General features: G+C 38.7%; 1 protein-coding gene across 1 annotated transcript in view; it reads right to left on the bottom strand.

The window, feature by feature from the left end:
* Positions 1–6,159, bottom strand: part of LOC143290096 (uncharacterized) — a 16,095-nt gene extending 9,936 nt beyond the window's left edge. The window contains exons 1-2 of the mRNA XM_076599385.1: positions 5,429–6,159; positions 1,366–1,377 (exon numbers count right to left, since the gene is read on the bottom strand). Of these exons, the coding sequence (XP_076455500.1) occupies positions 1,366–1,377; positions 5,429–6,159 (743 nt within the window). The remainder of the gene's footprint in view (positions 1–1,365; positions 1,378–5,428) is intronic.
* Positions 6,160–18,295: the final 12,136 nt, after the last annotated feature.

The raw sequence follows: 18,295 nt of genomic DNA, 5'->3' as shown, positions 1-18,295 counted from the left end.
ATGCTTCAATGAAAAAGAAGAAAATGATAGAAGAAGAAAGACAGTTAAAAGAAGACATCTGTAAATTAGATAAATATCAAAATAAAAATAAAGAACATATTAGAGTTCTAGAAAATAAACAAAAACAGTTACAAGATATTCGAGAGAAACGGATGGAAGTGGCATTATTAAGGCCTAGAGCCAGATGGATAGTTGAGAGAGAGAAAGTTAGCAAATATTTTTGTAATTTAGAGAAAAACAAAACAAAACGTTACTATGTTAGTAAACACATGGCCAAAATTATTGATCAATACGACAGTGTTCTAACAAACCAAAAGAATATCTTAAATGAAGTACATAATTTTTTTTTTACAAATCTTTATATGTAAATGTTTGGGTGGAACATTGTGAAATTGACGATTTAGTGAATTATACTCCATGTTTGAATGATTCAGAAGCAAGTGATTTAGAGGGTGTGATTACAATGGAGGAAGTGACGCAGTTTCTTAGAAATATGAAAAATAATAAGAGTGCAGGTACAGATGGCTTTAGTGCAGAATTTTAAAAAGTCTTTTGGAAGAAAATAGGTATATATTGTTGTTAGAGCACTTAATGCTAGTTTCATGAAAGGAGAAATGTCTTCTGTGCAAAAGAAAGGAATGATTACTATGTGTATCCCCAAAGGTGGTGATAAGCCAAGACAAAATTTGAAAAGTTGGAGACCCATCTCTCTTTTAAATGTAGTCAACAAAATTGGGTCATCTTATATTGCTAATCGTTTAAAGCCTGTATTACCTAACATTATTAATGAAGATCAATCAGGGTTTATTAGAATAAAGATACATTGGAGATGATTTGAAATTGATATATGATATCACAGCCTATTTAGATAAACATAATTTTCTTGGTTTATTACTGAACATAGATTTCGAAAAAGGCTCTTGATTCAGAAAACTGGGAGTTCATGTTTAAGGTGTAAAAGGCATTTTGGTTCAAACTGACCCAATATGCTGATGATACAGAATTTTTACTTGATGGGGATAGGAAATCTTTTGAAATCTGTGTTACAGCTCTTCATAGATTTGGCTGTGTCTCAGGTCTTTATTTGAAATCAAACAAAACTAGTGCTATTTGGTTAGGGAGCAAGACAAATTCTAAGACTCGTTTTATGGAACATTTAGGTATGGACTGAAATCCTACAATTTCCTACAAATTCCGATTTTTTGGGATTTGTTTACTAATGATTTAAAAGAATGTGTAACTATAAATGATTAAGACAGATTAGCAGAAATAAAATATTTGTATAAGATATGGGTAAAACGCCAGTTAACGCTTCTAGGCAGAGTTGCAATTCTGATATCTATTATTCTTTCTAAATTGACTCACCTGTGGCTGCTTCTGCCAAACCCACAAGATACATTCTTTAATACATGTTAACACATTTGTTATACGATTGTTTGCAACGATAAAACAGATAAGATTAGCCGTAAAACTGTTCATAAAAGTGTAATAAAATGGTGGTATTGGTCTTCCTGATGTTAAATTGTTTGCATTATCGTTAAAGCTGTCATGGAATCGTAAAGCTGAAAAATCAAATCATGTGGAAGCACCTTCTGTTATGTAACTTTCCCCAATGGCCAGTTATTGTAAAATATAGTCCAGAATTTATGTTAAATTTGGCCAAATATAACCAGTTCTGGACAAATCTCATTGAAAGTTATAAGATTTTCTTTCATAAATCTGAATCCAAAATCTCAGCGGAACTGCTCGCTGAGCCATTGTGTTTTTTGATGATTATGGTAAAGTTCTTTCATATGTATGCTTCAAAGAAAAAATGAGTTGCACATTGATTTCCTTACTTGTGCTGGATATAAATCGGCAATAAACGAATTAGTTAATTTAAAAAGTATAATATTACCGTGGAGAGCAACAGACACACAAATACTTCGCTCTGCTTCAAACAGCTGTTTTCTGTTTCTAAAGGCTCAGAACCATATTATGATGTGCTGATTGAAAATAATATGAAGCCAAAATGTAATAAATGGGACTTAAAGCTTTTGCTGCATCATAACTGGAAATCTTGTTTTATGCATGCACACAAGATAGTTGACGAAAAACTGAAATGGTTTCAACTGAAAATAATATACAGATGTTTATGTATAAAAATTATTATAAAAGAAATTGGTGTTACTGATAATAACAACTGTAGTTTTTGAAGGGAACACAAAGACAGGATCATGCATTTTGGAAGTGCAATTATGTGCAAATGTTTTGGAACACTTTAACAGATTTGATAAAATAGAGATGTGTAAACGCGGGAAATTTAAAGTTAACAGAATCACTTGTGTTATTAGGATATGATGTGACAAAAAGAACTGATGCTGTTTTGTGTTTTATAATATTGTTTGCAAAGTGTTACTTATATTTATGTAAAATTGAAGACAGCGTTCCACAAATATCAGTTTTTTTGAACAAATTAAAAACTCGATATAGATTTGAAGAATATAATGCATATGTTAACTTTAACTATGCCACTTTCTCTGCCAGATGGCTACCTTACAAATTATTGATCACAAATGATTAGTAGCCTGTTCATGATTAACGAAAGTTAATCACCCATATATATATCTTAAATTTTTTAAAGAATTATTCTTGCTATTCGTAAGAAATGAGTGTGAATATTCACTTACTGTGAAGATACTTGACAGTCTGCATTCCTTAACAGCTTGTGCAAGATCTTAAGAAATGAATGATAATACTCCATGATGATAACCAACCTATGTATAATCCAGCTACTTGGCTGTTTCTGTCTGTCAATCTGTTTATACATGTTTTTTTTCTTTATAAATATCCATTAAGATATTGTTGGTGTTGGTGATGTTATAGTAAAATGACAACCTATCAAAATGGAATTTAAAAAAGTTAAAAAAAAGAGAAAAAAGTTCTCCACTATGCATTTCACATCTTTGCAGAACAAAAGCGTTAAACTTTATTCTGTTCGATAATGCACGAATCTGCCTTAATCTTAGTAAATTACTGTACGTATTTGACTGCTTGACAGATTCCATTTTCTAAACATGAATTATATCATCACTTTAAACTTTGCCATTTTTCTGACTTTCTTTCACAATGCTTGTTCTAGTTATTGGTAGCCTTCTTGTACAGATAGAGGCACGTGACGTTCCGTGGTTCCCTGTTCGTGTTTTGTATCTTTTCTTTGGAAGCAAATAGTTTTATCCACAACGCTACAGCACACCTGACGGCACTCGACCAAATCTGATATTTAGAGCAATGTTTTTTTTAGAATTAATTAATTAATCAATTTTAACGCGATAAATATATTATTGTATTCGACGTATTTTCACCATTTAAATCATCTCTCTCTCTCTCTCTCTCTCTGTATGTATGTGCATAAGTATATATATGTGTGTGTGTGTGTGTGTGTGTGTGTGTGTGTGTGTGTGTGTGTGTGTGTGTGTGTTGGGTGGAGAGAGTGTGTGCATGTGTATGGATATGAATGTATGAATGCGTTCGTTTTATTACTTTTTACGATGTCAATGATGATGGTGGTGATCATTCTTCGTTGTAGTAGCAGTGGATGTAGCAGTGTTAACAAAATTATTAATTTTTTGTCGTTATCGTTAATGTTGTTATTGTTATTGTTGTCACAAGGACAGATTGGAAGACTGGGCGATGCCTAAAATCTTTATCCTTGAGTAATAAAGGTTTTGAATCTTTGAATCTTTGAATCTCTCTCTCTCTTTCTCTCTCTCGATTATTTAAAAAAAATCTTTTAATTCGGCGGTAAAGAAGACGGCTTTGACATTGCCTTAGGAAACCACAACATGTATATGCACAAACCAGGCTACAACAGGCTGGCTAAAACTGAAAGAAACGTTTGGTTCATTTTTTCTTTTATGTTTATTCCACTTGATTCAGTATCCACTTTATAATGTTCATAGACAGTAAATACGTCGGTGATGTAGTTAGTGTCACTGTATGTGTTTTGTCCACAATTTGTTGGGTTTTTTTTAATTGTGATCAAGAAAAACGATGTCATGCCATCTTTTTACCAAACAAAGCCTACCAGAAACTGGGAATCGTTAATAAGGTGTTTTTGGATTCCGGATCGAGCCTCAACAAAATAAACCGTTAATGATCTGGAAATACGGTTTAAATCGGAAGAGTTACAATTTATTATCAGCATTGGCATGTTTGGGAAGATGTTTCCCCCTTGTATGTTAAATCCAAATTTGGTATTGGCAGAATATGTATTTCAAGAAAAAATGGCCATGATAAAGTCTACGATGGACACACAGACAGACACACCCACCCACACACACACACACACACACACACACACACACACGTACCCACACACACAGACAACTGAAAACTGGGTTATAACATAGACGCACTTTGTTTACATAAGTGAGTCAAAAATAGGAAACTGCGATCTAAATAAATCATGCTAAATTAAACTAACATTAATAGAATAGAATAAAATAGAATGGAATAGATTGAAATGCGTTCCATGAATTTAGGAAAACCGAAACACACAAAAACACACAAACAAAAAGAAAGAAAAATGGGTAATTGGGGATCTAAATAAATCATACTAAACTGATCTAAACAAAACTAATCTGAACAAAACTAATGTCAATTGAAAAAGAATAGAAAAGAAAAGAAACCAAACAAACGCGAAACAAAAGTAAGATAAAATAAATAAAACGATATAAAATAAATGGAATGAAGAAAGAGAAAAAAAATACCAACAAAACCTGAAAGTAGCACGTCACTCACATGGAAACTCATGCTGAGTATTCTTAATTTCCTTTTAACTTACAAAGAAACACGCGAAATCAGAAGAAGAAAAAAAAGAACAACAACAACAACAACAAAACCTTGCGGAAAGTCGGTCGATTGCATTTCTCTCTGTGTCTGACTGTTTTTCTGTATTTCTCTCTGTGTCTGTTTGTCTGAGCGCGTTGGGTTACGCTGCTGGTCAGGCATCTGCTTGGTAGATGTGGTGTAGCGTATATGGATTTGTCCGAACGCAGTGACGCCTCCTTGAGCTACTGAAACTGAAACTGTTTGTCTATCTGCCTGTCTCTTCTTCTTTCTTCTTCTTCTTCACCCCATTCTCTCCTTTCTTGCTCCTCCATCTTTCTCCCCTACTCACCCCTTTTATATTTCTCTCCCCCACTCTCTCATTCTGTGTGTGTGTGTGTGTGTGTGTGTGTGTGTGTGTGTGTGTGTGTGTGTGTGTGTGTGTGTGTGTGTGTGTGTGATAGAGATAGAGATGATAACTTCAGTTGCTATGCTTTGGATATGGACATGAGGATCCAGAAACAGCAGTCTACTAGCCCCGGTCAGCCTGGGTCGAGCTTATCGAACTCTGTATCCGCCTGAAGGCCCAACTTGAATTTGATGAGCACAGCAGCCTGACGGTGACGTCATCCTCTTCAGGTATACTGATGGTGACGTCATCCTCTTCAGGCATACTGACGGTGACGTTATCCTCACGTTGACATGACCCACTTCAGGCATACTGATGATGACATGACCCACTTCAGGCATACTGACGTTGACATGACCCACTTCAGGCATACTGACGCTGACATGACCCACTTCAGGCATACTGACGATGACATGACCCACTTCAGGCATACTGACGCTGACATAACCCTCTTCAGACATACTGACGCTGACATGACCCACTTCAGGCATACTGACGATGACATGACCCTCTTCAGACATACTGACGCTGACATGACCCACATCAGGCATACTGACGATGACATGACCCACTTCAGACATACTGACGGTGACATGACCCTCTTCAGGCATACTGACGATGACATGACCCTCTTCAGGCATACTGACGCTGACATGACCCACATCAGGCATACTGACGATGACATGACCCACTTCAGACATACTGACGGTGACATGACCCTCTTCAGGCATACTGACGTTGACATGACCCTCTTCAGGCATACTGACGCTGACATGACCCTCTTCAGACATACTGACGTTGACATGACCCACTTCAGGCATACTGACGCTGACATGACCCACTTCAGGCATACTGACGATGACATGACCCTCTTCAGGCATACTGACGATGACATGACCCTCTTCAGGCATACTGACGCTGACATGACCCTCTTCAGACATACTGACGCCCAGTGCAGAAGATGGAGTTGGAGAAGGACATGGAACATTAGCCCTCCATCGCCAGAGCAGACTGCAGAGAGAGGCTTTGCCTTTAACAGACATGTCACAAACAGTAGAGCTCAACGACTATCTGTCCAGGTTCATTTCTAAGGGCAGGCTGCAGATGCTAGAAACGTGCATTGTAAACAATCGCTTTCAGCCACACAATACACAGCCATAGACAGAAAGTCGCTTTCATCCACACCACACACAGCCATAGACAGAAAGTTGTTTTTGGCCACACCACACACAGCAATAGACAGAAAGTCGCTTTCAGCCACACCACACACAGCCATAGACAGAAAGTCGCTTTCAGCCACACCACACACAGCCATAGACAGAAAGTCGCTTTCAGCCACACCACACACAGCCATGGACAGAAAGTTGTTTTCAGCCACACCACACACAGCCATAGACAGAAAGTTGTTTTCAGCCACACCACACAGCCATAGACAGAAAGTTGCTTTCAGCCACACCACACACAGCCATAGACAGAAAGTTGTTTTCAGCCACACCACACACAGCCATAGACAGAAAGTTGTTTTCAGCCACACCACACACAGCCATAGACAGAAAGTTGTTTTCAGCCACACCACACAGCCATAGACAGAAAGTTGTTTTCAGCCACACACAGCCATAAACAGAAAGTTGCTGTTAGCCACCAAAACAGTTGCGTTCGCTCGCACTCAAGCATGTAAACACACACACAGAATTTCTATAAGTTATGATTGTTATGAATATGATGATGTTATGTATTTTTTCGCTTTGTTTTGATAAACCTACATGTGTAACACAGCCGTATTCTTGCACACACACACACACACACACACACACACACACACACACACACACACACACACACACACATTATATCTTCGTATTCCTTTCTTTTTTCGTCTGATGTAAACTTGTACTGAAAAGACCTTGAACTGAAAAAAGAGAGAAAAACAACAACAACAAACAAATAAAAAACCCCAAACAAACAACACCAACAAAAACCAAACCAAAACAAACAAATAAACCAAAAACAAAAAACAAAAAAACCCCAAAAAAACAAAACAAAAAACCCCACAAACAAACAAGAAGAAACATACACACACATACACACTGACTTGGAAACTTTCTTCTCTTTGAAAATCGATCAGAATTTTAAGGCGCTAGCTGTACAAACTGACCTACTTTCTCTTTAGCTTTCTCCATAGCGAATATCAGAAGGGAAGGTACGCGGGCGTGCGTGCGCGTGTGTGCGTGTGTGTGTGTGTGTGTGTGTGTGTGTGTGTGTGGTAGTTAAACAAGAAAAAGGAACAACATAGACATTTATCAAGAGAGAGAGAGAGAGAGAGAGAGAGAGAGAGAGAGAGAGAGAGATTCAAAAGCTTTATTACTCAAGGATAAAGATTTTAGGCATTGCCTAGTCTTCCAATATGTCCTTGTGACAACAAAAACAGTAACGATAAGACACAACAATAATAACAATGGTAAACACTACCACTACTACTACCACTACTACTACTATTACTACTACTACTACTAATGATAATTATAATACTAATCAACGGACCATCATCATCATAAAAATATAATGAAGGGCCGGTTATATTTAGTTTGGGGGTCTATTGTTTGTGGAGCAGAAGTTTTCGTACCCTTGATTTGAAGGACGATAATGAATCGCCTGTCTTGACGAACGTAGGAAGAGAGCTCCAAACAGATGGTCCAAAAAATGCAAAGCTAGCTTTGTATAAGTCAATGCGCACACGAGGCAGAATATAATTATCTGAATCGTAACGCTCTGTTGCCCTTTGAACAAATTCACTGAGGTACGGTGGTGACATGTGCTTGTGTACATTTAACATGAGGACCATTCTATTTTATTCAAATTGCTTGTACAGTGGTAATATTTCCAGTTTTGTTAATTTCTCATCTGTTGATAGTGAGTGGTCGGGTAGAATAAGTTTAGCTGCTCGTCTATGTAATGAGTTATTATTTTTTTTGAGCTGGTTGTGACTGGCATTGCTCCAGACTGTAGATGCATAATTGATATGAGAAAGACAATGTGCCCCGAAGAATAATTTTCGGGTTGGAGCATCGACATAATGTCTGACAATGTGCCCCGAAGAATAATTTTCGGGTTGGAGCATCGACATAATGTCTAAGTTTATTGAGTAAGAACTGATTGCGAGCTAACTGTTTGCAGACATGGTTAATATGAGCTTGCCAGTTTAGTTCTTTATCAATTATTACTCCAAGAACGCGGTGCTCACAAACTTGTTCAACTGAGTTCTTGTTTACCCCAAGTTTTAGAGTGAGAGGCTTATGTTGGTGTTTTTGTCTGGATGTCAATGCCATACTTTTTGTCTTATGTGGGTTAAGTTCCATGTGATTCTGGTAACACCAGTCTGAGATGTCATTTATTTCCTGTTGTAGCGATGATTGTACAAGATCGATGTTGGCGTCACTACAATGAAGAGAACTGTCATCAGCGAACAGATCGCAGATGACGTTGCCAGGTGATATGTGCATCGGCAAGTCATTTATAGAGATGCAAAAGAGTAGAGGTCCAAGAATAGAGCCTTGCGGTACACCACGATCTACATGACCTTCAGAAGAGTACGTGCCATTTAAGTAAACACGCTGTGTTCTGTTTTCCAGGTAAGACCGGAAGAATGAGACAGCTGACTGGTTTTGAGTATACTCATTTAATTTGTTTATCAGTATTTCGTGATCCACAAGATCAAAGGCCTTCTTGAAATCGAGAAAAACTGTTCCAGTGATCTTGTTATGATTAATTGCAGATAACCACGTGTCACAAAGTCGGGTTAAGGCTGTGTGACAGGAGTGATAACGGCGAAAGCCGGACTGAAGGGGATGAAAGAGGTTGCTTTGCTCCATATGTTTCATAAGGTGTTTGTGGACGTGCTTTTCGAGAGGCTTGGAAACAACGGACAGTAGGGATATTGGTCTAAAGTTGTTGAGATCTGTAATATCTTTTGACTTTGGCAGTGGGATTACTTTTGCTGTTTTTAGCGCAGCAGGAACGTTGTTCTGTTCAATGCACAAATTATAAATATACGTAAGGGAGTCTACGATGTAGGGCAAAGTGGGGGATAGTGAATGATTCAGATTTAAGACGTTCCTGACAAAATGTTTGTAACGTCTGGAGGGTTATATAACATTCTGAAGGAAGGTAGTTTGTAGATGTCTGTGTTGACTGAGCTGTTTTTAGAAAATGGTCATTGAGTGAATCCGTTGTCCACATAGTTGAGACAGCATTTGTTTTCTTTTTAGACTGATCTGTAATTTCATTAACAGCACGCCATAGTGTTGCTGTGTCTCTGTTGTTGTTGATAAGGTTCTTAAAATGATCTGACTTTGCTTGTTTAACTAAATCACATACTTTATTTCTTTGCTTTCTGTATTCGGTCTCCATCCCAGCAGCTTTTAAATCATCTCTTAATGCCATAGCTACGATGAGATCTTGCGTCAACCAGTTCGGAAGTGTTTTGTGTTTTACTCTCCTCGTCCGAAGAGGAGCATGTCTGTCAACGACTGCAAGAAAGGTTTCATACCATACTGTTAATGCTTGAGTGGGATCTGCAGTCATGAATACTTCATGGAAGGGTGCCAAGCTCAAATCAAGAAAAAAATTCAGCGGAACTGAATTTTTTGAAAGAGCGGCATTGGATCGTTGTGTGGCCCTTGCTTTGTTTCCGAGGAAGTTTACAAGACCATGTACAGATAACCGGACAATGGTCACTGATGCTTTTTTAGACACTGTTATATTGTGCACCAGATCTTTGTTATTTGTGTAAATATGGTCGAATAGTGTGGATGACGTCTTCGTGATTCTGGTTGCACTGTGAATGAGTTGATGCAAACCAAAGAGAGTAGTAGTTGATTCCCATGCGGGTTGTGGTTTAGACAGATTAATGTTGAAATCTCCTAACAGAATAACATTTTGTTTATGTTTATAAACATTGTCCATCATTTGTACAAAGTCATCATACCAAGGGAATCTAGCTGAGGGATTTCTATACAGAAAGCCTACAAGGAGAGGGGTGGACTTTGAAGGTTTGACCTGTAACCATATACATTCCACATTGTTCGTTCGAGGTCAGGTCGTCTTTTTGTAAACTGGGAAATGCTTTGATGAATGTATATCCCTAATCCTGTTTCACCATACTGATTTCCATCACGGCGAAGGAAATCATAGTTAGGTATGGATAAGGCCTCGTTGCTGAATCGGAAATCAAGGCGTGTTTCACTGAGCCCGAGTATATGAATAGGAGGAGAATCATTCAGGAGCATGCAGACATCGTGAAGCTTATTGTACAAATGATAAACATTCAGGTGTCCAAGCCGTAGTCCTTTCTCATTAGTAGACCAGTCAGACTGTTGCACATTAGTACCCATAGTGTAGACTAATTGTAAGGAGTATTTGACAAAACTATATGCCTGTGGGGGAAAAGCACAAAGGGAAAAAGTAAGATAATCACGAAAAATGAACGAAAATCGAGCAAATATCTGTTTTTGGCCGTTGTTGGACAGGGCAGTACTAACAACACCACAGGATGGCGTTCAGCAGTCACACACAATCCTGTACTAGCAAACGGCAAGCAAGCAAACAGATTGAAAGCTTCAACAACAAAAAGCGCGGCAGAGCACAGTCAGGAACAGTCAGGGAACCGCGGCACAGCACACACACACACACACACACACACACAGATGGAATGGTTTATCCACATCAGGCCTCAGTGTTAACATCCAGCCCCGCAGGCAAAGAAAACTGGAATAAAAAGAAAACCAAAACATTCACAGTAACGTGATCAAAATTACATATGCATGCACAAAACACGAGTACAAACATTCATGTACAATACAAAAGAAACAACAAAAAACAAACAAACAAGCAAAAAAAAAAAACACACAAAAAAAAACCCAAAACAAACAAAAAACAACGATAGGGACGAGAGACGAGAAAGGGAGAAGGCAAGATGAGGGATATGTACAGGGGGAAGAAGGTATGGGAGAATGAAAGAAACAGACGGTCTGACAGACAAGGGAGATTCATACACACGCACGCACGTATGCACGCACACACGCACGCACGCACACACACACACACACACACACACACACGCACGTACACACTCACACACACACACACGCACACACACACACAGATTTTGCTTTTCTTCTTCTCCCTTTTCTGTGTGAAGAGTGACTGAGGTGGCACACAGAAGAAGTGTTCACCACATTCTTCCAGGACTGTTGATTGTGACAAAGGCTGGGTCTCTGTGAATGGTGGCCCCTCCATTCTGCAATGTTGTCAGTACATTTGTTTTCTGTTGTCTTCCCGCTACTCACACTGACACCACAATGTGATCCAGAAAGGGGAAGAAGCAGAAAAATGGCGAAACACCAACTGGTCTAAACCCGTCAAGCGATTCAGATGTATGCATGCGAACGAATGACTGGTGCGAAAAGCTTTGATTTGTTTGTCTGGATTCAGTGCTATTTGATTGATAAGAAAAGTTTCCTTGAGGCATATCCCACATTTATCAAAGTTGAATTTTCACAGATATCATTTGCTCCTTCTGCTAGATACTTAGGTTATTTCATTTTTCTGACCACATGTCCTTGGACAAGCATGTTTCAAATATATGTTAAATTGCTTATGTAGAGATACGACTTATTAGCTCTATCCGTAAGCACTTAACCACTGAAGCAGCAAAACCCTTGCCTGTGACCTTGTATTGTCAAAACTGGACGATTGCAGTGCGCTCCTTTCTAGCTGCCCACAGTACAGTCTTTCCAAGCTTCTAAAGGTACAGAATTCTGCAGCGAGACACGTTCTTTGTAGCGAAAAGATTTGAACATGCTCAAGCACAGGTTAGATATAAGCTCGCAACGCTCTGTCACAATTTGTTTTCTGTGGTCCATTCCCGGCCGACATTTCTGACCTGTCTGTCTACACGCCTTCTAGACAACTGTGCTCTTCCTCTGACTCTCATCGTCTGTCTGTCCCCAGAATTAGAACTGAAACGTGTGGTCAAAGCTTTTCCGAACAATTCTCCTATAGTGTATAATTCTTTCCCTTTCCATATACCATCAGAAACTGCCCAGGCCTGCCTTTAAAAAAGCTCTAAAAACCTTTCTGTTCCAACATACAACTTAATCCACACCATTCCCCCACTACTTTCTGGTTTTGTACTGGTGTTTGTACAGTGAAACTGATTTTTTGTAATCAAAGAAAGTGAGCATATATTTTGTTTGTGGTTCTTCATTTCTTATTTTCTCTTGAGCCATTCATACAAGTAAATTTTCAGTATGAATCCATTTATGTATGTATATGTATGTATTCATTATGTGTTTTTAATATATTTGTGTCTATATGTGTATGCATATATTTACGTATATGTGTGTGTGCACGCCTGCCTGTATTATGTATGTGTCTGTGTGCATGTATATGTAATGTATGTGTCTGTATATATGTGTGCATATATATATATATATATATACATACATATATATATATATATATATATATATATATATATATATATATATATATATATATATAGCCAAGCACTCAGCTGACTACAGATGACTGTGGCTCAACTCACAGCACAAGCTGAAAGCTGAGCTATAGCAGACGCCTTTTTCGCAACTAACTGCGGGTCTCCAACAGCTCGCGCAGAATGTGTGACGCCATTCCCGGCTTGAATGCAAAGCCCATTCTAAACCTATTCTCTAAACATCTATTAAATCAAGTCTCTGTATCGTTCGCTGCAATATTATATTTGTTGTGCTTACATACACACTTTCAGTTAGAAGCATATTTGATTTTAGTTCAATCCTTCCTCAGTGTAAAGATTTCAACTGACGCAAAGCTTACATCATTTTGTCTTTCTCGTCACACATAAATGCTGCAGTTAGAGTTCTGTATGTGACTGCTGTTGGAAACTAAAACCACACCATTATAGTGTTTGGATGAGAATAGATCAGGTATTTAGAAGTTACAAAGCCGATCTTCATTGTCGACACTTAACGACATTCACTCCATAACTAGTTTTGCTCGACGATATTGGGTGAGCTGAAACTTGTCTTTCTGCTACACTGTATTTGATTAAATCTCTCTTTCGTCAGATCAGTAAACTACAAGTATGATACACTGGCAGAATCGTCACAATTCCATCTTTAAATCTATTCCATTTGTGTTTGCCTATGTTAAATTGATTTAACGCAGTTCGTAATTTTCAGTGACAAGCTTGCTAAAACTGACCCTTTTCAGGTGACTTAAATTAAGATTATAAATTCATCTTAAATAATCAACACTTCATTTTATACTCATTAGAAAGTAGGTGTTGAGCCGTTTCTTTTGCGACCAGTCCAACGTAAATTGGTTCATGAATCATTTAGAAATCTATTACTGAACGCCTTGTAACAAACACAATGATAATCAAATGTTGGTGGATTTGAGCTGATCTGCTTCACAGCACACGCAAGCATCATTGCATTTCACTTAACTTGCATAAATAGCCACAGCAGGTCATTTTCCACCTGGCCAGTCACTGGCTAGAGCCTGCTCTCTGTGTCTCTTGCTGTGTCGCACACAAGAGTGTGTGTTGTGTGTGTCACCCCTAGTGGCCAAAGTCTCGCTCGGTATCATTGTAAGTACTCCATTTAAAATGTGCTGATGATTTGTAAATTGTACTCTTCGACACAGTACTTGTGTTCATATGAGTATGTTAATATTGCTTTGTTCAGTTATTGCTTTGACATGTAGTCACAGCTTGGCTAGGATTGATCTAAATAAGCGCCATGTCGTCATATGCTTGGAGCAGTATTCCATTTCATTCTTCTTAACGTCACAGTCAATAACATCTCTGGACACTGATTGTTTGAGAATGTTCTAGTGAATGAGCGTTCTTTCTCCTTTGCTGTCACTGATGAAGGTTGGGTTCCTTATCCCGCTTCAGCGGAGGAGATTGAAATGTTGAGCACAAGCTTAGCTATGTTGATATTTGCCTTTGATGCAACGGATTACTTGTGGAAGTTAGTCACCACTTAATGGTTAAGCCATGATGATTCTTCCAATCTTTGTATCGAGCACTGACTATCTCGTCTCTCAGTTTGCCAGTATTTCATCAAAGCCACTTATTCTAGTGTCTGGTTTATCATTCATGTATTATTTCACATGCTGATATCAGTTGTACTGCTACAGTGTGCTCAGTACTCAAAGATGTGTGTAGTATTCTGTTGTGGTGATTACAAGATAGTTTTGGATTAATATCAGTTATTGGTTAAAACCATCTGATATGTATCACAGTCTGTTAATTGTAATTTAGCGATTATGCTCTCTCCTATATGGCTTACTCCAGTATAGTACAATATGATAACTGATTCATTTGAGTCACTTTGACACAGTATAAGCTTTACCTAATCTATACCGTCAGTGTACTTTCACTAAATGAGCATAGCTTCAATCACTTTAACTGCACTATTTAAATGTATTAGAAATGTCATTTGAGTGATAGTCTTTCTATGTAATATGTATACATGTGCTTTACTATTCACTTGCATTCCTGACGTGTACTTAATGACCTTTGTTTACGCTGCTGGTCAGGCATCTGCTTGGCAGATGTGGTGTAGCGTATATGGATTTGTCCGAACGCAGTGACGCCTCCTTGAGCTACTGAAACTGAAACTGTTTACTTGTGTCTGATCAGTGCACTGTTTTCTCTCTGTCTTCTCATCTTCTTTATTCTTCTCCTCCTCTTCTTCTTATCTTCTTATAAGTATTGTAAATAAATTAATAGAAAAACCCTTTTGTGACTGGCCTGCTATATGTCCCTGGGCCAGTGCATGCATCTTTTCTATCCTTTGATACAGTAAATCATCAGTAATTCTTTTGTACCATCCACTTTATATAAATATACCACTCGGGACCACCGCTACAAAAGTGGCGTCGCCGATAGGATTTTGATATTATTACGACAGGATATTGATCCACAACAAAATAGATCCAAAATTAATCATTCTTTAATGTTTAAATCCTTTTATCAAAGAATAAATCAACGCCCCTTACCACTAACTCTCTATCACACACACACACACACACACACACACACACACATATGTATTTATACATCTCTCTCTCTCTCTACCCCCAACCAAACCTGAAAGAAAATCGGGAACTTAAAAAAAAGACCCAAACCCAAAATTTACATCTGGTGTTTATCCTGTCGTAAAAGTTCTTTCATAGAAAATTTTTTTTTTTTTTTTTTTTTTAGAAACAACACGATACACAGTATATTTATTCGTAATATTGATAATAGAACCATTCTAAGTGGCATCTGATTCATCAATACAGGGTAATGGATTTTCGTTGAGGAATTAGCATGTTATTCCTTACAGGAATCCCAGATTTTCGTTTCAGAACGGAAAAACTGCCTGCTCAAAATCCGGGAAAAAGCCACAACATATCTACTGACAATCAAAATTCATCATGAAGATCATATTTCACAAAACGCAGCTTCAGAAAGTAATCTCCCACCCTCAACTGTTCCCTAGAACACAGAAAAGAGGAGATGTCAAGATTCACTCCTACCCAGTCAGGCAAACGACAAGACGAGCGGAGGGTTGGTGGGACCTCAGGGAGGAGTGCAAACAACGTCTGGTCCCTGTGCCGCCCAGCTGAGCGAAGCGTGTTGCCCGTGCCCTGTGCACCGAACCGCCACTGCCTGCTGTGTCCGTCCTGCAGTCCCTGCTGTCCTGCACGCCCCCTCCCTTCCCTTGACGACAGAGACACTGGAAGACGTCAGCAGACATCAGCCGCCCCCCCCCCTCCCCGCCCCCCTCGCCCTCTCCCCACACCTTGACGCGATTCAGGCATTTCCTGATTTATGTAATTGCTTCCATGGAAACACAATCACTGTAGGAGAATGAAAACCACGAACAGTGAGCATGATACACATTTTTGCAGCCATAGGAAACCACAATGAATAGACAGCGTTCCTCAGAGTTGAAATGTTCCAGGAATAAGTTGAAGTTTACAATCCTCCAAGATCCCGAAAGCCAAGTACTGAAATCGTTAGTAAAGTCCAGTAATGTGGATTGTTAGACCCCTGTGGTAGTTACTGGAGAACTGTATCAGTATCAGTATCAGTAGCTCAAGGAGGCGTCACTGCGTTCGGACAAATCCATATACGCTACACCACACCTGCTAAGCAGATGCCTGACTAGCAACGTAACCCAACGCGCTTAGTCAGACCTTGAGTGGAGAACTGATTTAGTGAAAATGATAAATTTACGATAAACCATTCCTGCAATCGTTGTATTGTAATAACACACGGCCTCTTGTTCGTGTAACGGTCAATACACATGACAATTTCTATTCATGTGGCAGTTAAGGAGTCGATCGTGTGATAGTTATTTTTCCCCGTGTGATAGAGATAGGGATTTTCACTGGTGTGATACAACATTAAACCATGCTGGCTTTTACTAAACAATTATTGTATCGATGGCGTGTCTGTTTTGACCGGATCATTACAGTTTAAGTTATTGATGTGTGTGTGTGTGTGCGTGTGTGTGTGTGTGTGTGCGTGCGTGCGTGCATGTATGTTTGTGCGTGCAAATGAGGCGGATGATTGGTGATATCATGTCTGTTTTATTTGCACTGACAGTGGAAACTATTTGATTCCATCATTTTGTCATCACTGTTTCGTACATGAAAAGACGATTTGATTTCGGAGTGCCTAAAAAGATTTCAGTTGCAACTACTTCTGTTGCTGCTGGTATGTTGCTACTGCTGCCAATATATTAATACTGGTAGTGGAAAAATAATAGCAGTGGCGATGATACTTACATGAGGAGGAAGAAATCCAGATAAAAGGGTCAAACTAGATAACAAAGAATCAAATTAAACAGAATTAGAAACAAGAAATAGAATGCATTTTGAGAAAATAAAAAGGGAGAGAAATAGCGAAAATAAAGGAAAATAACTCTAAAATGAAATAAAACACACCTGAGCTAAAGCGAAATGCAAACACAAAAAAGGGACATGCGACAGATGAGGATTGAGTGAAATGAAATGAAATGGAGTAAATGTTTGTCGTGTGCCGCCTTTCTGGTCTGTATCTTGTGCAGTTTATATGTTCGTTTGTTCGGAGGACGATGTTGGGAAAGGACTGAATCTGTTCTCCCACTTCCCCCCTCTTGCTCCCATCCATCATTCCCCCCCCCCCTCTCTACCCTTCTCTATGTTCTTCTGTTTTTCTCCCTGACTGCCTGTCTGTGTCTTGATTACCTCCCCCGTCCTCCGCTCTCTCTCTCAATTAATCTCTTCTCTCTCTCTCTTTTTATTTCTTTCACGCATCCATGATTAGTAACGTATATTATGCTTGATAAATTGGTATGTTTTTCAGCATTCTTTTTCTTCATTTCTGATTTCTTAACTGTTTTCTCTTTCGGTTTCGAGCGCTGGGTAATTAAAAAAAAAGTCCACAACATCGGTTGTTTACTCTTTATATGTCAGAAAGAAGAAAATTCGTTTGTTCGTTCACTCTGTCTGCCTGTCCATCTCTCTCTCTCTGTCTTTACCTGTCCCTCGCTGATGCTGGATTTGAGAAGAGAGGGCCACTGATGTCAGAGTGTGCGAAAGTGAAAACACGTCAAGAATTTTGCTATTATTGACCAGAAATCACAGCGAAATTCGATACAGAATCCTGAAAGGTAATAGATATAGATAGATACATATAGATACATACATATAATCATATACACATTTACAAACACCCATCCATATATACGTACATAGATGCATACACACAAATACAAATACATGCATATATACATCCATGCATACATACATGCTTTCAGTATGCAATCATACAATCCAGTCATACACATGATACAGCGGCGTCAAGACTGCAGACGGACGAAAATGATGCTATGAGAAACAGTTTGATTTTTACGGAGTGTCATAATATCAACAACTGATGCGCACATGTCAAGATAATTTATCGCCTGGTTGTGTATACATTTTGACGCTGTGTTCACCAGTCACCAACATGGGTTTGGCTGTGATGTCAGTTAC

This window comes from Babylonia areolata, chromosome 15, assembly GCF_041734735.1.
Source record: "Babylonia areolata isolate BAREFJ2019XMU chromosome 15, ASM4173473v1, whole genome shotgun sequence".
NCBI lineage: Eukaryota > Metazoa > Mollusca > Gastropoda > Neogastropoda > Buccinidae > Babylonia > Babylonia areolata.
The sequence above is the reverse complement of the archived record's forward strand: the minus strand, read 5'-3'. Positions and strand labels throughout refer to the sequence as shown.